The 20,603-nt window shown below is 54.0% G+C and overlaps 2 protein-coding genes across 2 annotated transcripts in view; one reads left to right on the forward strand and one right to left on the reverse strand.

The window, feature by feature from the left end:
• The window catches only part of GNAZ (G protein subunit alpha z), a 48,120-nt gene extending 41,798 nt beyond the window's left edge, over positions 1-6,322 (forward strand). The window contains exon 3 of the mRNA XM_017651964.3: positions 3,533-6,322. Within this exon, the coding sequence (XP_017507453.1) occupies positions 3,533-3,877 (345 nt within the window). The 3' untranslated portion in view covers positions 3,878-6,322. The remainder of the gene's footprint in view (positions 1-3,532) is intronic.
• Positions 1-18,426, reverse strand: part of RSPH14 (radial spoke head 14 homolog) — a 70,138-nt gene extending 51,712 nt beyond the window's left edge. The window contains exons 1-4 of the mRNA XM_073222677.1: positions 18,316-18,426; positions 16,951-17,208; positions 15,314-15,416; positions 11,954-12,072 (exon numbers count right to left, since the gene is read on the reverse strand). Of these exons, the coding sequence (XP_073078778.1) occupies positions 11,954-12,072; positions 15,314-15,416; positions 16,951-17,149 (421 nt within the window). The 5' untranslated portion in view covers positions 17,150-17,208; positions 18,316-18,426. The remainder of the gene's footprint in view (positions 1-11,953; positions 12,073-15,313; positions 15,417-16,950; positions 17,209-18,315) is intronic.
• Positions 18,427-20,603: the final 2,177 nt, after the last annotated feature.

Genomic DNA, 20,603 nt, shown 5'->3' on the forward strand with positions numbered 1-20,603 from the left:
GGCAGCCATGTGCCGAGTGAAGGCCTCCACTGCAGAGTTCAGCACTGAGGGAAGACTCCAGACTCACGGGCCAGCCAGCTAGAAGCCCCTTAGGAATGGATCCTCAGGTCTAACCTGGTGACGCCCACATGATCCAGGCAGGCAGCCCCCACAGGCTCGCCTGGGGGAAGTCCATGCAGTGGCACTGAATATATTTCTCCCTGCATATGGCCCAGAAATCACTTTCTTACCACCCCAGGGACTGTATCCATCCACCTAGCTGCCTCCCACTGTCTGACATGCTCTGCTACAAATCACTGGTTTCTCACCGCGAGCAGTAAGTTTCCCACCACCACACAGGCTTCTGACGGGAATCGTCTGCTCCAGGTTATTTATATAATGAATGTGCAGACGGTCCCCAGACTCCTTGAAAGTGCTGCCTTGCCGGTAAGCAGGCCCTGGAGAGAGCTGGGCCGTCGTTGAAGGCAACTACCAGTGGGTGTGCTTCCTCCTGGGAGCAGCATCTGTGGCCACTGCTCCACTGGCAGCTGGAGAGGTCAAGGCCGGGAGGGCTTCTTGGAGGAGAACGTGTGGTGGAAACAGCTCTCCCTGAGCCCTGGGGGCCAGCCCACCCAGGCCTCCGTCTTCCAGAGTGTGAAACGGTCAGCCCTCCCCGCCACAGCATGCCCGTGGGGTTGCAGAGGAGGTGCCTCTGGTTCCAGGGTGCTTGTGTGGGGCCGAGGGGAGTTGCATAGGACAAGGGGGTGGCGTGCCAGTAACAATTCTAAAGCTGCCCCTGGCCTCATTTACGGCAAAGGCCCAACCCAGTCTTAGTACCTTCAGAGCCCTCAGCAGCAGCTCTGACCCCTGACAAGCAGGCAGGAGAACCAGGTGGCACGGTAGAACCCCACTCAGGCCAAAGAGGGGTCAGGGAGAAGATCGAGGCCACAGCTGGCACCCAAGTTGAATACACCCACCAGGGCTGGGGGTGGTGGCAGGAGAGGCCCCAAAGGGCCAGACTGAGGGGCTGGGACTTTGTCCCAGTGCCAGGGGGCAACAGCCGGACATGCCACAGGAAGGTGGTATGGGGTGGCAGAAGTCAGGGGGCTTCCAGGAAGAAGGGGCCTTGAGGAGGCAATGGAGGGTGAGCAGAGAGAACGTGGAGTGGTGGGGAAGAAGGGAGGCCTGTGCCACTGGCTGGGGGGTGGCTGGGTGGGGAGGCACCTGGGCACCCATTCCTCCCATACTCACACTCGGGCATGCTCCACAGGGTTCCCAGCATTACAGCCCAGAATAGCAGGCTCCTTTGTCGGCGATCGTGCTATGAGGCATCAGGGCGCTGCTCTGCCCCTCCAGCGCTTGGGCCGTAGGAGCACACCCCTAGCAGTGACGGCAGCGGCGTGGGCACCAAGTCACAGGACCCAGGGGCTCCAGCTCCCCCCTGCCCCCTACCGCCTCCTGGGCTTGGCTCCTCTCCTCAGCAGAGAGCCTCATGCCTTTCCAGGGGCCCTGGGATGGCGCTGCCACCGGGCTCTGCTCCACTCAGCTTTTCCCAAGTGTGCATGCCCCACAGAGGACCAGCCGGCAGAGCCCTCGGCGTGACCTCTAGCCAGCACGTGGGGGCCCTCAGCATGTCGGAGAGGCCCGCCTGCCTGGAGCTGCGAGGCTGGGGCTGGGTGCAAGGGCAGCCCTGGCAGGGCTCAGGGAGACGAGCCCTGACCGTATAGCCTGGGGTCTGCTCCATCTTTGCCCACCTGCCTCGGAACCCCAGGTGCCAGCCCTGGGCACTGGCCTGCTGAGTCCCACCTGCAGTGGGCAGCCTATCCACCTGCCAGCCCTAGGCTCCCGCCTCTGGGGCTCCATCGCTGGGCATGAGAGCTGAGACCTGGCCCTGGCCCTCAGGGCATGCTCAGCAAGCATGTTCTCATTAAATTAAGGCATACGTACTAATAGCTGCATCTGTTATTTATCTGATGGGAAATTTGGGGTCAGAAGCACAGCCCCTGATTATGACATAATTCCTATGAGAAATGACAGCTCCGTTAGTTTTTACAGTGTGACTTCCAGGAATCCATTAGAGCTAATTACTCCCCAGAAGAGCACGGCATTCCTAGACCACCACTTAGCTGGCTTTTGGGAACATCGGGCAGGTCCTCCAGTCACTGCTGGGGACAGGGATGCCGCATCTTTCTTTGCAAAAAATCATCCCCCACCCTCAAACTTGAGACCACTCATCTTTCAGAGCTGTTGCTCCTGAGTTCATTCTGAGGAAGGCACGAGAAGATTGGTTTTGGAAAACATGATCCTCCAGGTGGAGCGCAGCACCTCAAGGCAGCCTCGCTGAGGTCAGGGGTTAATGGCAAGCGCCTCTGGGCATCCACCCCCAGCCCACCCTGGGGCCTTCTCAGCACTGATAGCTGGTAGATCGCGTAGGGTCCCAGAGAGCGTGGGGCTTCAGTGTACATCCCCCCCGGGCATCCCTGCTCTGGCGCAGCCTCCTCAGCAGTGCTGCCCATCCCCACTGGGGGAGCTGTGAGCCTGGAGCTCCTAGCAGTGTGCATTTCCTGTCTCTCTAAGCCTCAGTTTCTTCATCTATAAAATGGGAATAGGAAGGTGTGGAGATCAAACAGGCCGGTGCCATGCCCACCCCGTTGTCACTGTCACACTGTTGGTGACGTAATTGGATGCCTCGAATCTAAACTGGCTCCTGACTTTGTTTGGACAACTTGGTTTGTTACCTTTATCTTAAGGGGCAGCTTTCCCCAGCGGTTCCTTTAGTAAGAATTGTCGGTTCTGTGTGGAAATGGTGGCTTTGGCAGTCAGACAAACACATTTTGTTCCTTAAAAGCCCACAGTCACTACAGTCCTCAGAGGTAGAAAAGGGCCGGGAGCCTGCTCTGTGGTCCCTGCACCCCCAGGCTGCTGTCCTCACATGAGTCTGACAGCCCCCAGGCAGAGGGGCCTGAGCCTGCCCTGGCTCTGAACTGGGGCTTTGGCTTTGGAAATGCAGGCCCGCCCCTCGCGGCGCAGCTGGGGACTGACGGCGCCCTGTGGCAGGACTGAGGCTCCTGGGCTGGAGCTGACTGCTGGGCAGAAGGCGCCACACTCACGCCGAGGGAGATGACGGGATGAGAGCATCTCCTGGGGGAGATGGGAGCTTGCCCGTGTGGGCACAGGGCAGACGGGACAAGGACCTCAGGCTGTGAGCCTAGAGCCACCCGAGTCCCTGGGGCCAAGAGAGGCCATGCCACAGCCCCAAAGCAACATCACTGACCTCTGGTGCCCAGAGGAGGGGCCAGTGGGGCAGGAGGGCCTCTTACAGACACTTGCCAGGCTCCCAGGGGGCAGTGCTGGCCACTCCAGAGGCCCCAGAGTGCAGAGGCCCCAGGTGAAGGCAGCTCTGACTGGGCGGAGGGGGGACATCCCAGCAGGAGGGCCTTCTTTCAGGGCTGGCGCTGGGCTGGGACCCTGCCAAGGGGGGCTTCCCCCAGCGGGGCTGTGGGTCCAGGGCCTTTCCTTGCTGCCCCGATTAACGCCAGCGTTTTCTTCGCAGAGTCGAATGGCGGAGAGCCTGCGCCTTTTTGACTCCATCTGCAACAACAACTGGTTCATCAACACCTCGCTTATCCTCTTCCTGAACAAGAAGGACCTGCTGGCAGAGAAGATCCGGCGCATCCCCCTCACCGTCTGCTTCCCTGAGTACAAGGGCCAGAACACCTACGAGGAGGCCGCCGTCTACATCCAGCGGCAGTTTGAGGACTTGAACCGCAACAAGGAGACCAAGGAGATCTACTCCCACTTCACCTGTGCCACCGACACCAGTAACATCCAGTTTGTGTTTGACGCGGTAACAGACGTCATCATACAGAACAATCTCAAGTACATAGGCCTTTGCTGAGAGGCCAGGCCAGCCAGTTTGCCTGTGGCGAAACCCCCGGGGTGTCACACCCCCACTTGTGCTAGGGAGACCCGGCCCAGGGGCAGAAAACGTGGGGCCTGAAGAGTGTCCCCTTACCCCTCTGCCTCTTTGGCACCCACGTTTCCATACACATAAATATATATGGATAGATTGCTAGGTAGGTAGACACACGCACACACACACACACATACACACACACTTACACACAGTCTGGAGATGGCAGAGTCCCCAAAGCTAAGGTCTCTTGAAATGTGAGGAGCTATTCACCAAGTTCACTACAAGCCCTTCCTGCCCCTTCACTTTGCCTTCCTGAGTGGGCCCCACTTTGCATAGGGGTCCGTGTGGGACTACAGGGAGAGGCAGCTGGGCCGCCTGGAGGAGGCCAGCTCTGCCCGAGCTCCAGACTGGGGACCTTGCCGCTGACCAGGAGGGAGGACCCGAGCGAGGTCCATGCGCCTTCCCTGCTGGCCATGCGCACCGCTGGCCTAGTACCGTGTTCATTCCAGAACCAGGGTTCAAGGCCAGATGGCAGCACTAACCAGACCTCTAGCCACTCACAGCTCTTTTTAAACAGCTTCAAAATATGCAGCAAAAATCACAATAACACGAGTGGCACATTTTGTTTCAAACTAGGCCAGCTGGGTTCCAGCTTTTCTTCTACTAGTCTGATGTTTTATAAATCAAAACCTGGTTTTTCTTCTCTGACATCCTTTTTTTTGGCCAGATCTTGTGGTGTTTTGCGGAAAAATAACAGAAAATTTCAAATGCAGTTGAATCTTCTTTTTTAAAATGCAGATTTTCAAAACATATTTTTTTTCAGGTGGTCCTTTTCGTGTCTGGCTTGCTGAGTGTAAAAGTTGTCCGGACGAGTTTGTCCTTCTGCTCCCGAGACGCTGGGGCCAATGGCTGCCCCGCAGCAGCCTCTAGGGGCCGTGTTGTACATAAACCTGTGCAGCGTCCTTGTTATGGTGCGGTTTCTGCTTCGTTTTTATTTCAGAAAATAAATGTGATGTATTTAAAGAAGGTTCTTCACCTAGGAGCGAATGAACAATAGCTAATGTCTTGGTATTTAAAGAGTACATTATCTGTGGCTTCACAAGTAGAGGAAAGGGAGGCGAGAGCCCGGCCCCCGCACGCCCTGCGCCCGAGATGCCTGAGTGCGGCTACAACTCCTGTGAAGGCTCCGCCAGCATTGCAGCCTGAGGGAGGCCCCGCTGGGGCCCGGCGCCCAGGCCCTGTGGCACCTGCCACCACAAAAGGACTGGCCGAGGGCCGCGTGTAAATAGGAAGCGCTGCCGCCGAGAGGGAAGGCGCCGCCAGAGCCCTTGCCTGGTCCCCTTCTCGCAGCCTTTGTTCAGTACTGGGTCCAAAGTCAGCGTGTGGAATCACAGCCAAGGACTTTAAGAGATGTACAGAGGGAAAGAGGAGCTGGTGGTTGTATGAAAGTCAGAGATTGTCTACTTTAAGAAAATAAAATACCCTGAATGAGTCAAGCCTCGTCCTGGAGTGCTGTGTGCGTGCGTGGCTGACACCGGGAGGGCGGCCAGGGACACCCTCCATGCTGAGGTTCCTCTCCTCTTCCACTCCACATACTTTAGGATCAACTTGAAAGGAACATCAAGAATAACTCCAAAAGAGGAAAGAGGCTGCAGAAGAGGGGAGTCCTGCAGGCCCATGCGTTCCAAGGGGCTATGGTCTGGGGGTGCTGATGGCCCTTGCCCCTTCTGCAGTCCCCAGAACTCCTGCCCAGCACTGAACCAGCCTGAACTGTCACCTGGGCCCCTCACACCCTAAAGGCACTTCTCCGAGGGTCAGAGTCATCCCCATGGAACAGGACAAGTGCCCGAGAGCCTGGAGGGTGCCAACAAGCCCCAGCAGTGTAGGGCAGGCCCTGCGGGAGATGGGAAGGAGGGCCCCCCAATGGCCCACCATTTGCTGACTCTGGCTTGTGTGACTAGAGGCATGTCCACATGGTGGAAAACACTAATTAGAAGTCAAGGTAGTTTGTTCACCATGCACCAGCCTCCCTACAAATTATTTTATTGGACACTTTGCACCATGGCAGGTTGTCAGCTATGACCCATTTTACAGATGAGGAAAGGTGCCCAAGGTCAAGGTCAGGGAACGCTGGAGCCATTCTAACCATCCTTCTTCTTCAGAGGCCTGAGTCTTTACCTGACTGTCCCTGACTGCTCTGTACCTGGACAGGCAGGAACCCAGGGGGAGCCACCCTGTACCTTCTTGAATCCAGGACCTACATGAAGCCCTGAGCCAGGAGCAGCAGGCAGAGACGCACATACACACGGCACTCAGACACACGTCCTGACCTGGTTCGCTCTCCCCACCCGACTCCTGAGCCCATGTGGGGATTCCCTTCATACCTTCCCATGTCACTGAATGGCAGAACCCCAAGGGGGCTTTTTATAAGAAGAAATAAAGTGTGACTTAAAAATCTTTGAAACTTATTTTGCGCTTTTAATGCCAACTGTGAAAAGAGCAGTAATTTCACCTTGTGCATCATTAGCCTAAAAATACACAGCTGCAGGGGAAAGAGGAGGATTCTGCCCTCTCTCCTGATGTGCCCAAGGATGCGAGGCGGCTGCCCTGGGCCAGGGCTCCTCCTGGCTCCCAGAGCCCGGCCGGCCCTCTGCTTCAGCCTGTCTGCTCTGGCTCTGCCCCTCACCGGCCAGCCGCATCCATACTGTGCTTCGCTGACCCCTCGGCTGACATGCCCTTCCCCACCCTCATGGTCCGGGATCCATCAGTCCCTCAGGGCCCAGCCTCTGGGCACCGGAAGTCACCCCTCCTGCACACCTGCACATAGCACACCCACACCAGGGCGAGCTGGAAAGGGGTATTGGCATCGTCTGACCCACCTCCTTCCTCTATTATGCCCCAGTGGTGCCAATGTGTGCAGAGATGAAGACCCAGGAGAAGCTGGGGCATTACCCAGAAGGAAATGAGCTGCAAACAGCGGGGAGGGGAGAAGTGCTTCCCTGGGCAGTAAAAGCTAGTCTAGCCCTGCCCCTGGAGAACACTAACCCTAGGCCAGGCATGGGCATAGACTCCCTTCCCCAGGGTGCACTGCCGGGCACGTCCTCCCCTGTAGCCTGTGTGGTCTACAATGACAGTGTCCCAATAACCCCAGCTCCCTTCAGAGACTGCTCCCCACATGCCAGGCCCTGAGCTGAGCATCCTTTCCAACTGAGGAGCTGAGATGATTGATTCTATTTTGCAGAAGAGAAAGCAGAGACCCTGAGAGGGGATGACACCCTGGTGTCACAGATACGAGTGATGACCTGACCAGGCCTGGGTCCCCAGGGCTGTGCTCTGTCTCCACCCTCCTGGGAACCCCCTGGGGGCCTTGGCCATCTAGGACAAACAGGCATGGAGTGTGGGGCCAACTGGGTGACTCACCTCACCGAGATGGACTGGCCTAAGGGCTTCGGCGTGGGGGCAGGCCCTAGGCCAGGCCCCAGCTGGTTCTGCCCAGCATGTGCCGCAGGTGGAGTTGACCCCCTTGGCAATTCCACGTGGAATGGACTATCCCAAACAGCCTGGCAATCATATGAACACCTCATGCAGAAGGCTGGGAAAGGTCGCCTGTCCTGAGAGAGCCCAAGGGTGGCCATGAGGACACAGAGAACACGGCTCTCCCTGTGGAAGAGGGCAAGCAGATAGGGAGGGGAGAGGAGAAGGGGCATAGAGCCAGCACACCAGGCTGACAACCAAGTGGGCAGTGTCACCATTCATGGGCATCGTCCTTTTCTAAGTCCCAAAGGGGCCCACTGCCCACCAAAGACTCAGGCCCTGACATACCGCACCCTGAAGGCAGGTGAGAAAAGAAAGGCCCACCCCTCAGGGGCTGCCAGCCCCACCCCTCTTCCCCTGACTGGCGAAGCGCACTGTGCCAAGGCTTCTGCTGGTCTCCCCTGCCACAGCCTGTCCCCCACCCCCAGCCCAGCCCTGCTCCACGGGATGGTCCTGAGTGTACCTGCACTGCCGCCCTCCCCATCCTGGGCCGGTGCCTGCCTCCAACCGCACAGCCCCACCCAAATCAGGCCGCACACTGGCAGGAAGGGGACAGAGTGGTCTGTGCGGCACCGCCAGTGAAGCTGGGCCCGCAGGTCGGAGCCTGGCACCGGGGTGGGGTGACATGGGGAGAGGGCCAGGCCAGGCTCACAGGGCTCGATTGGGCCCAGGCTACCACCAGAGGCATGGCGGGTGAGGGCCGGGGCCATGGGGCTGGTAGAATTTTGGGGTTCCTGGGGCTGTTCATCTGCATCCCAAAATCCAGTTACAGAAGAACCCCCCATTTCAGCATTGGTGCTCTCTCCTTCAGAGCACCTGCTCCCAAGATGTTTCCACGTGGGGTTGGCAGAGCCGCGCACTGGGCTGTCGGTCCTGTGGCACCCTCTGCTGGTTCTTCTGGGACCAACACACATCTGTCCAGTGAATGAAGGAGCGAGTGAACTGCCTCAAGAAAACACCTGACAAATGATCCTTGGAAATACAGTATAAAACCTGCTACACAATCAATATTTGCTGAATGGCAGCCACGTGCCAGGTGCTCCAGCAGGCGCAGAGGATGCCTTCCAGTGTGGCCACGGACAGAAAGCCTGTATTAATGACCATCAGCATGAGAGCCGGCTGAGCCCCGAGTGCAGGCCATCCCGGCCAGGCTGCACGTGCTCCCTGCGGCTGCCCATGCTTGGTGTTGAGACGGGCTGACAGGCTACATGACTGCCCAGGGTCCCACACTGTTAACACTGCAGCCGCTGAAATAGATGCCCTCAGCCCACCTGGACCGCCACCTGGAGGCCCATCGAGGACACCACCTGGGACTCAACCACGCTGGCCAACCCAGGAGTCACAGAACTTAGACCACCCCCAGATGGACCTCTGGGACGCCCACCACACTGTATGTCTCCCTGTCTCCAGCTATCTCCCTGCTGCCCCTGCAGCCACATGCCCTCCACCAGCGTGTCCCAGGCCTCCCTTCAGGGCATAGCACAGACAACGCACAGCACCCAGAAATCCCGTAATAAAGGCTCGGCACTGGCGCCCCACTGAGGTTTGTCGGAACCACAGGACCCTGCTCCTCGTGGCGTGCCCAGCACGCGTGGAGTCCAGAAAAGCCGTGCAGGAAGAGGATGGTGGCAGGGCCTGTCCGTCGGAACGCAGAGGATCATGGTGCTTTGGGCATCGAGACGGTGTTGGGCTGGCAAGAGCTGGACAAGAAGAGCTCAAAACAGTCAAACAGAAATCCATCCCAGGGACCTTCATGAGCTGAATGTGAAGAGCAGGACTCTACACTTTCAGAAGGACACACGGCAGGACACCGTCATGAGCTCTTAAACAGCAACGACGACGCACACACAGGGAAAGACTGACGGAACTGACTGCACACAGATGAAAACCTGCCAGACCAGAAACAAGCAGTCAGGAGCCACCCAGACCACCAGGAAATGGTTTTGGCGATGTGTGTAACCAACAAAGGGCTGGGATCCGGAAGAAGTGAAACACCCCCACAAATCAATAAGAAATGGAAAAACAACGCAACAGAACAGGCTCGGGCCCTGGAGGCACCCGGCGGGGGCGGTGACGGAGGCGGTGCCCGGCAGGGGAGAGATACCCCTCCTCCCGGACACGGGAGGCCGCAAAGCCACACAGCAGAGACCCGCACGGAGTTGCTGGTGGGGAGGTGCAGGCAGTCTCCCGGCAGGGGAGGGTGTGCGGGGACACAGCGGGGATGTCCAGCCAAGCTGAAGCCGCGCCCTCTCGGGCCTGGTGACGTCCTCCTCCAGCGCAGGCCTTGGAGGGGCTCTCGGAAAACCTGAGGCCCCGGAAATAACTCCCGTGCCTGTCAGCAGGGCGGGGATATGCATACGGAATGTCAACTGGGCATCACCACACCAGAAGGATGGGCAGCAGTTCAAACAAAGGAACGGAGCCCATGACATGACAGGGATGAATCTCAAAATGATGGCATTATTCTTAAGTAGCAAAGGGATACATACAGCAAGATCTGTTTACATAGAATTGTAAAACATGTAAGGCGAGATCTATGTAATTACATCTGTGATAAAATATAAAGACACTAAATATGGTCACTAAATTCTTGTAGCTTAAAGGAGGGCAGGAGGAAGGGTGCTGGGCAGGGGAGGCTCACAGGGTGCTTGGACTGTATTTTCCTTTTTTAAACAAGAAACGCAAGCAAATATGAAATACAGTAGGTTAAGATTTGGCAAAGCTGAGTGCGGTGCCTGACGCTCATTATCATTATCTCTATAATTTTCTGAACACTCGATAGGTCACAGTAATTTTAGGAGCCCTGGGTGAGAGCAGCACGTGTCCTCTGCACACGCCAAGCACGGCCCCTGTATGGCGAGCACAGGGCTCGTTTAGCTCAGCCCCAAGGACTGGTCCATAATAGAAACTCCAGTACCCCAGTGGCCACACCGGAGACTCAGCCAAGGTGCCATTAAGAAAAATGTGAGCAGGGCCCACCCGCAGAGACAGATTCTGTTGGCCTGGGACAGGACCAGGGATAGGATGGTCTTTTTAAAAGCTTCCAGCAGGTTCTGTGTGGCCTGACATGCACTCCAACACCCAGCCTGGCCCAGATGGAAGAAGGCAAGCCTCCTGCCAAGCAGCAACCCCAGGCCCCTGAGGACTCCACCCCATTTGGCCTGTAGTCGTTTCTCTTTGGGACCTCAGTTCAGGACATGCTCACACCTAAATCTGGGCATGTACATGGGCTTTGTGCAGGGCGCTGTGCTACACACTCGGCAAGCACCTTCTCACCTCAGGCTTCTGTGGTGGGTACTGTCAGTCTCACTTTAGAGATGAGGAAATAACCTGTCCAGGACACACAGGAAACCAGGGGAAGGCAGAGGAAACCCAGGCCTGTGAGGCTCCTGGGCCACGTCTTTTTGTCCACTTTTAACTTAGGCATCCCCTTTAAGGCCTGACATCACACCTTTTGAAATGAGGCCCTCCTTTAAAAATGCTCACTGCACCACGTGCCACAGCAGTGTCAGCCTGACACAGCCTCAGCCCTCTGGCCATGGCCCCCTGGATCCTGCGTCTGATCAGCAGCAGCAGCCAGCTGTAAAGGGCAGGGAGCCGGGGGGCCTTTTGGAGCGGGTCCTCTTTAATCCTTAAACATGCGCTATGGCGCTTCACAAAAGAGGACATTAATAGAGCTATAATAACCAGGCAAATACAAATTAAACTACCACACACCTGCCCAGCAAAAAAGCTACAATATAAAGACAGGAAATATCAAGTGTGGGTGAGGGTGTGGAACCCCTTGAACTCTTGTACACTACTGGTGGGAGTGTAAATTGGCATAACTATTTTAGAGAGCCATTTCTCGGACCTCGTAAAGCTGGACATAAGTGTATCCCGTGCCCAGCAATTCTCCTCCTAGGTATGTCTCAAGAGAAATGAATATACACGTCCACCAAAAGGCATATTTGTAAGAACGCTTCTAGCCACTCTATTCTGAGCAGCCATCCACCAGTAAGAAGTCCAATGTCCATCGGCGAGTACATAAATAAACTGCAGTGTGCTCATAAATGTGAATGCCACACTACACGTAAATCAGCAAAAATCAGTAATATGTAACATACATGGATCTCAGAGACAAAATGTTGAGCAAAAGAAACCAGAAACAAAATATTACTGACTGTATGTTTCCATTTACATAGTTCCAAAAGAGGTATAAACTAATCTACTATCTTATAAATAGAAAGTCGTATTTACCTTTAGTCGAGGGGTAGTAATAGAGATGGGGCATGTGGGAAGTTTCTGGAATGCTGGTGACACCACATATTTCTTGATCATGGTAGTTCGTGACATGCTTGTTTAGTACAATTTAGTCAAATGTTCATGTATGACTTGTGCTTTTTGGTATGTATGCGGTACCATACATAAGTTATAAAGGCATAACTGCTTTAAAGATGTGCTCTAGGCCATGATGGCAGCATGGCACATGCCAGGCCTGGACCAGAGACCGAGGGGCCGCCCGAGCGCCCCCTGTGAGCCTACCTGAAGGCAGCTGGGCCAGGTGCTTGAACACGAGGTGCAGGTTCTCTCGGCACGTTTTCTGGTGGTCATTCATCAGGAAGGACAAGGCAAGGATGATGTCATGCTTTAAAAAGCCCTCTCTGGGAAAGAGAAGCTGGATTTAGACACAACTAAGACATGCCTGGCAAGGACCCAGAGATGCCCAAGAGGCGGTTGCCCACCCCCACCTAGTGTCTGAACCCACACTGCCTGGTGCAGACCACATCCCTCTGGCTTCCTAAGGGAAGACAAAGACCAGAGGTAGACAACACATTATAGAATCCCTCGAGGCCAAGGTCTTTGTCCTTTCTCTCTTCTGAGCCTCAGCTGTATCTTCTGTACAATGGGGATGAGGCAGCAGAGGCTCCTAACTGGCGAGCATTTAACTCATCCCGGGCAGCTGAGCTACCGGGCTGAGCTGACCTCTCTCCACCCACCAGCGCACATGGCAGCTGTTGTGCCAGCACAGCCAGCTTCCCTAGGCCGGGAGCCTGGAAGCCCGACCCTCTTCTCCCAGCTGAGTTGCAAGCTTGCCAGCCACCAGTTCTTTGCATCCAAACCTATGTATGTCTGGTATTCTTTTGTTTTAATTATGTAAGTTAATTAAATATTAGGTAAGCCAATTAGATGAGAGAAGGTTTTTTTCTCATTTCCTTACAAAGTTGAATGCTTTGGGAAGACTCAAAAGTGAGTCTCCTAAAAAGAAAAAGTGAGATGTTTGTGAAAGATTCTAGAAGGTTTTTGCATGCAGTTACTTCATTAATGTCTTTGAGCTCTACTTTAAAGAAACCAAAGCTGCAAATTAGGTGATGTTATAGGTGTGGTTTAGGCAAACAAAGTGGGCTCATATCCAAGAAAGGGTCCGGGTGGCACACAGGCATTGATGAATGCCTAATCTTTGTGTTTTGGGTTAAAAGGAACTGTTTAAATGGAATGAACAATTTTTTCAGTTCCTAGCGTTTTAACCTTTCCTCTTGATTAACCAATTAGCTGCTGGGTCCATTCGCATCTGGCCTGTTCCTGTGAGGTCACATCTCTTGGGGCTGGAGTCAGAAAGAAGTAAGAACTCCATGTAAGGCTGCTGCCCAGTACCCAGCACACAGGAAGTGCCGACCAACTGTGCCTCGTCGCACTGGCAGGGCCTAACCATATGGCGAGTTCTAAGTCTGCGAGAAGAAAATCACAGCAGGACACCCGAGTCACAGGGGCCTCCCTGACCAGCTGGGTGAGGTGCGTGGGCCTGTTCAGTCAGCACTGGCGGCCCGCTCCCATCACTCTGCTGTGTGAGTCGGCTTGCTTGCCCTTAGGACTCTGCCCCCCACTCAGCAGCAGGCAAGCAAGAGGTTGTGAGGTAGCCAGGCTGCCCGGGCACTCTCCTGCTTGTGGCCCATTGTACAAACTAAGTCCTCAAGGTGACAAGATGTCAAGCCCCGTGTTTTCACCCTCATCCCCTCTTCCTGTTGCTACTTGTGTGGGTACAAGAGGGCAGAAGGATTCCATATGGGCTGTCACTGCGAGCTGGGTGGACTTCACGAGCTACTGGCCTTACTTACACAATCGCCACTGAAGCCCAGTGAACTTCAGAGTGGCCCCAGTTATTTTTGGCCCTTGGCATACTTGTCCCACGTGGTGTGGTGGACAGAAGCAGGGCTTGGGATCCTGAACCTGGACACCTGAGTTGCCTCACTCTGGCCTCCTCCCCATGCCCTGAAGTGGTAGCATTCGGGATGGCAGAGGGTGCGGGCCGTGCCCCCTCAGATTCTCGGGCAGTGATGACAGTTTCCTCCCTCATCCCCCCGGCCCAGCCAGGAATGCCCCACCAAGACCTCCTAGTGCGGCTACACAAACCTACATCCCCCTTCCCAGGCTCCCCGTGTCCTTATAATTGCCCCAGCTCCAAGCATCCCTCCAGTCTGCACCAGCGTCTGTCACCCATCATCAGCAGTTACTACCCAATGTCCCCGTCAGGTCCAAAAGAGAACAAGCAGCAGAAAGGATGAGAGGCGAGTCACTCCCGTGTGTCTTTCCCCGGGCCTGTCTCAGAGTGCAGGAGGCTCAGCCAAGGTCACGGAGCAGGGAGAGGCCACGCCCCCACTCAACTCTGTGTCCAGCCCTGGCCTCAAATAATTAGAAATGGGAAAACAACTCAACAGAATGCACTCGACGGGTGGGGTGGGGGGGGGGGCAATGGAGGTGGTGCTGGGCAGGGGAATGATGAATGATGCCCCTCCTCCCGGCCAAGGGAGACAGCAAAGCCACACAACAGTACCCTGCACCGCACGCCATCAGGTGTGCACTGTGGCACCGCCTCCCCACACTCACCCCGTTCGCAGCGGCCCATCAGGCCAGGACTGCACATGGGATCAGGCTGGCCGTAGCCCTTCCGGGACCTGAAACTAGAACCCAGAGAGCAACCGGCAGCCAGGATGTCAAGGCACTGGGGGACTGAGGTGGCCCTCTGGAGGTGGCCCGAGCGAGCGGCTGTGTGGGCTCACAGAGAGCAGTCCCCAGAGAGAGGAACCCCCAGCAGCCTCCGGGTCAACGTTAGGAGGACATTTCTGAGGTGTCGCCAGGCTGAGCACGTCATGTGCATTAACTCATTCCACTCCCCGCCCCACAGCAGGCCCAGATGAGGACTCATCGACACTGAGAGACCTTGGGGTTTGTGAGATGCCCTGACACCCTTGAAAACCTCTCAAGCTTCTCTGAAGGCACCTGTTGTTTGCACCAAGCAAGTCCGAAGACAGGGAGTGTCCTGCCCCCTGTGTCCTCCGCCATCACCATCATAGTGACCGTCATGGGTCCCCCTCCTTTCTGGGCCTGGGCTCTCTGGGCAGCCCTCCCCAGGCAGGGCGTGATGCTGTTTGCAGTGTTCAGCTCTGTTTTCAGTACAAAGTAAGACAAATGATCCCAGGTCAAGAGGGCATCATGATAATGCTGAAACTACCAGCCTAGAGGAGGTGTGCGCTTTGAAGCTGGTGTCTTAACACCTGCATGGGGACAGGAGCCAAAGTAGCAGGCCCTGCCAGGGTCTGGGAGAAGGAACTGGGCTCTCCATAAAGGGCCAAGAACAGGCTAAATTGCTGCGGGTGTGGGCCCTGAACTTTCTTTCCATCTTCAAAGGGGGATGTGCAGAGCTGGGAACTAACACAAAAACCAGTCTGGAACAGAGGACCGCACTAGGCCCCCACAGAGGTAGCCACCCAACAGAGGCCTGTTCCTGCCGAAGATCTGCACTACAGACAAACATTCCAAATACTGAAGGCTGTTCAAGGGCAGGCCCATGCCAAGGGAAGGGGCGGCTCCAAAGCCAGACTTCAGTTTGCAGAGACAGCTGCCCACCTGCCCACGTTGTGGTTTGCCATGATGTAGAGCGCCTCGGTGGTCTTTATCCGCACCGTGTCATTAGTATCCTTCAGCAAAGCTTTCAGGCTTTCCAGGCAGCCTGCAAGGCATTAAAAAAGCAAAACAGAACAAAACAAAAACCTTTGAATGTTTGCCAGTCTCAGAAATCAACTAATCTAGAAGCTAACAGGTGAGCTAATGGCGGACAAGAGAGTGCAGAAATCCCCTCACCCACAGGGGGTGCACCCAAGATCCCCAGGGGATGCCTGAAACCACGAATAGTACCAAACCCTAGATGTATTATGATTTCTCTTATATGTAGATACATAGGATAGAGTTTAACTTATAAACTAGGCACAGTAAGAGATTAACAACAATAATAACAAAATAGAACAATTACAACAATATGCTATCATAAGTTATGTGTCTGTGCTCTCCCTTTCAAAATATCTTACTGTACCACACTCATCCTTCTTGGGAGGATGTGAGATTCGTGATGAAATGAATGACGTAGGCATTGTGACCTAGTGCTGGGCCACTGTTCACCTTCTGACAATCTGTCAGAAAAAGGATCAGCTGCTTCCAGACTGTGGTTGACTGTGGGTAACTGAGACTGTGAAGTGAAACCATGGATAAGGCCCCACTGCTTTGGGTCGTGGGGAAATTGTGTCAGTTATGAAGTATTTCAGAGTCACTGAAGGAGTCTCTGTGTGCTAGAAAGGCTCACCCCCAGGGAATGTCTCATCTGACCCCCCTGTGAACCCCATGCATGCAGTGCCTTCTCTTACAGCCCACCACAGGGTTAGGAAAATGGCCTGTGCTTTTAGAGAGACCAGGGGTCAAAGTCTAATCCTGTCCCAGACTACTCATGTAGCCCTAAATGGGTTACACCTAGGGATGCCAGATTGAGCAAATAAAAATCCTGCTTTATTTATTTGTCCAGCAACCCTAGCCTCACAGCCCTTCTCTGAGCCTTGGTTGTCCTGTCTGTCGGTTGAGGGTACTCCTCAACTGACAGAAACTGCTCCTTTTATTTTCTGCCATCACTGCTGGTGCTCTGAGGCACTAAAAATAACACAGGCAGTGCACATGGGGTGGTGCTGGCCCAGAGCCAGGCTCACTAAGGAGCAACCCTAATTGTTGGAGCTCTAACTGTGTCCAAGGCCATGCCAGGACCACCACCTCCTCTGGAATTAACCTAGCCCTTCAACTAAGATTAGCAAGAGATGAAACAGTTCATCCATGATGTGCCTGACCTGGGAGAGGTGTAACCATGCCATGGAAATCCCCTCAACTCGTACTTTGGTAATCAGGACTGAGTAGAAAACAAGGGGCGTAGATCCTAGATATATGTGTGGTTTCAATAGGGTATGTGCCTATCTCCATGACTGCCTTATGGATGAGACAGATAAATAGGTCTGTTTGCTGGAATCATGGCCGCCTTGCTGAGCGACAGCAGAGAGGGCTGTTTGTGGCTCTGGGCAGGCTGCTGGTGGTGTCTGGGCATGGACAGACTGGCTGACCAGCTGGGAGGATGCTGTAAAGGGGCTAGGTCACCTCGGCTCTTCTAACCTCCAGTTTTTCTGTGTCTGTCCCTCCAGACCCCTGTCATGGTCACCTGGGCAGATACTCACCTATGTCGATGGCCACGTAGACATATTCAGGGTCATGCATAAGGTCACACAGATCCATGAGGGCTTTCTGCCTCGTCAGTAGGTCCTCCGACTGCAGCTCCTCTTTCAGCTTGGGCAGGGCCCGACAGCCATAGGCAGTGGCAGCCTGGGTGGGGTTGTTGTCGAGGGGAAGGTTCATAGAGATCTGGGAATGGGCCATCTTTCCACGCCTGCAGAGGGCAACTCTCTAGCTTTTGAAATGAAGCTCTGCAGAAAGCACTGATAAAAAGAATCCAAAATATTGTTGTTGCTACTATTGTGATTTTGAAGCCACTTCTCATTTGATCCCCAAAACTTTAAGGGCAGCCAGGTGGATATTTTTACTTCTATGTCACAGGTGAGCAAACTGAGGCTGAGAGCAATGAAGGGATCTGCTCAAGGTCACAGTGAAGGTAAGTGGCAGCCCAGGGTTATCACATGCTTAAGGACAGCAGAAACTAATACTTTACAGGCTGAGACTTCAGTCACAGGCACAGAGACAAACCAAACCAAATAAGCAAACACTAATTTGGTCGCCACATTTAGTGCTTATCTCGAGCCAGCAATACTTAGTACATAACTCAGCTACTCAAGAAGGAGGGGAGCTGTATTATCCACATTTTACATAGAAGGAAGTTGAGGTTTTATTGGCAAGGAGCTTGCTGGAGGTCAGTGGTAAGTCCAGGAATCAGTGTTTAAATCCAGGTTCAGCTCATTTGCCCATCAGGGACCCATATTCAGATGCTTCTGACACAACCATAAAAAAGGAATTAAGATTAAAGTGTGATTTATTTTTATTACACACATACACACTTTGAGCAACTGTAGGCAGTGTGGCTTCATAGTTAAGAACGGGCTCCAGACCCAGGCCATGGTTAGTTCCTCTCTTTCTACAGCTGCAAAAGGTAGGTGATAATAGCACCTGCTTCCATCCCTCCCAGAGTTGTCATATTAACTGATGCTCATGAGCCCGGCAACCCAGGGCTCCGGATATGCTGGCTGTGGTTATTATTTGGTGGTGGTGGCAGCTGTTATGGCAGTTAGTCGCTGTGACAGACCCCAGCCCTACAGGAATGGCCAACTCCAGTAACAGAGGCACCAGGTGACAAGGGAAGGAGGGGAGGGGAGGGGCTGCGAGGGACGCGGCCTCTTCCCATCTGGGCTGCTCTCCGAGGGAGCAGTGAGCGCTAGGGACAGGGGCCTGCCGTTCTCTAGAAGGGTCACGGGCTGCAGGAGTCCGGCCACCATGAGAAAGCCTTGAGTGTGAGGACGGCCCCGTGTGAACTAGTCTGGGGGGGATGGAGGGGGTCCCCTGTTTCCAGAACCCTTTCTTGCCGCCCAGCTCACCTGCCTCAGCGCTCGGTTCCGGTAGCGCAAGTCTGTTGCCTGGAGACCCGGTTGCCAGGCAACCCCAGCGGCGTCAGCAACGCCACGTTCTGCGCCCACTGCGCAGGCGCGAACAGCGTCAGGTAAAGTGAGGAAAATGATCCTTAAGAGGGTTACTGTGGAGAATAAAGGCGGCCCAGCTTTGTTCGTGGTAAAGGGAAGGGAAGTACGCCTTTTTCTGTACTGAACACTCTGCATGATTTGAATTCTGAGTAATCCTGTGAGGTAATAGCATACCCAGTTTACCTATATGAATCTCAAAGAGGTTCAGTAGCTTCCCGCAAATCGCACAGGTCTGACCCCAGGACTGCCTACCTCTCGCCCATGCTCCTTGCTCTGCAGGCTGGATGACTGGTATTGACACAGATCAGCCCATGCCATGGATCTAACACACTGCTGGCCAAAGCAATTGTTCTTGCAAGCAAGCTGGACCCAGCCATCACCTGCATAAAACCCTCCCACGGTCCGCACTGGTCTCAGGACAGAGTCCAGACTCCTAGCCTGCCATTCAAGGCCCTTGGTGATGGCTTTCTTCAGCCATACTGGATTGTCTCTTAACCCCCCACCCCCAAATGGTCAACTCTTTCCTACAGCCTGGACTGCTTGTAACACTAACCACCTCTTTGTCCTTCAGGACACAATTTGGTGTATACTTCCTCCATGAAATCTATCTTCTGCACAACTCCAAATTAGTAAGTGATCCCCTAGTTCCCTCCCCTAACTCTATTTACTTCTGTTCCCCCCACCCCAGCAGGCTCCAACCTCCCTGACAGCAGAGGCCATGTCAGTTCTGTGTACTTGCTTCTCCAGTGCCAGAAATATACCAGGAGGCTTTCAGTAAGCTGTCTTGACAATGGGTTTCAGCCCCAGGCAAGTTCACTATGGATTCAGTGTGACCAAATAAATTGACAGCAAAACGTTCTTTGGGGTGAAAGGGCTATACCCAACTTTATTTCCAGGTGGCAGGTCAGTCACTAGAATCCCATTCACTCAGAGTGAGTCTGTATGCAGCAAGTCAGTCTCTGCTTCTGGGCCCCATCTGTCCACACAGCCATCCTCTGGGCCTCTGTCCTCAGCGCTGCCACCACTCCAGCCTCTGCTCTGCTCTCCTGCAGCCTTGCAGCTCCGCCACCATGTTGCCTGTAGAGCGCTGGGCGGAGCTCTTTTTATAGAGTCAACAGCCATGTATTGCCCACAGGTGTGCAGTGAGCTAGTCAACCATGGCCAGGTGAGAATCCTGGCCACAGGAACTCTCATTTCATCCACATAAGCGTAGACTGAATGACTGGTCAAAGGACTTGAATCAGGCTTTATAGTCTGAAAAGCACTTTCACCATCTCCTGTGACCCTCACAACAAACCCTTGAAGTAGATTGTTGGGTTCATATAGCTGAGTAAACAGGCACAGGAGCAGGTAGAGCCAACTCACGTAAGTTCACCCCTTAGACATGAGTCTTAGCAGTGATACTAACGAAGTCACCAAGCATTAGCCTCCAGCACCGTTAGCTTTGAAGTGTTGATATCCAACTTCCATCTGTGTGCCAAGGATCCCGTATTGAGATGCAGAGATTTGCCCCCTACTGTTGTCCTTTAAAGGATCAAGTCAGGAAGAGTCTCTCTAAATCAGAGCATCTTAGCTCTTAAAGGAAGTTGGTGTGGAGATCACTGGGCTGGAAGTCAGGAGATCCGGATGCCAATTCTAGTTCTAACTCACTAGGCAAATCCTTTTGATTGTGTGTCTTAGATTCCTTGTCTGTGAAATCAGGGAGCTGAATCAAGTGAATTCTCAAAGCTGGGAACCCTGAGCTTCTCGGAATCTGGTTACACAGTTTTTTAATTTTAATTATCCTTCAATTTTATTATTTTCCAACCTCCTTTTTTGTGATCTGTTTAAATATACACATAACGTTGTAAGTAGTTATATGCAGCATGTATGTTAATTGGTGAAACAAAAATATAATAGCCACCTGTGAATTCACCACCAGAAGAACATCATTACTGCCCGCAGCCTCTTCTCCTTCCCATACCCCACCCATTCTTCTCCCCAAAGCTAACTACTGTCTGGTTCTGGTGATTACGCAGTCTTCAAGTGCCCCTGGGGGCCATCCAGTCCCACATGCCTCACTCTCCAAACAGAAACTAGCTTACAGGAGCTCAGTGACTCAGGTCAGTTTTTAAACAGCTATGAATTAAAGAAATTAATTGTGTAGCATGAGCTCTACAAACCAGGCTGATGATATTCAGGCATTA

The sequence above is a fragment of the Manis javanica genome, chromosome 15 (assembly GCF_040802235.1).
Source record: "Manis javanica isolate MJ-LG chromosome 15, MJ_LKY, whole genome shotgun sequence".
Lineage (NCBI taxonomy): Eukaryota > Metazoa > Chordata > Mammalia > Pholidota > Manidae > Manis > Manis javanica.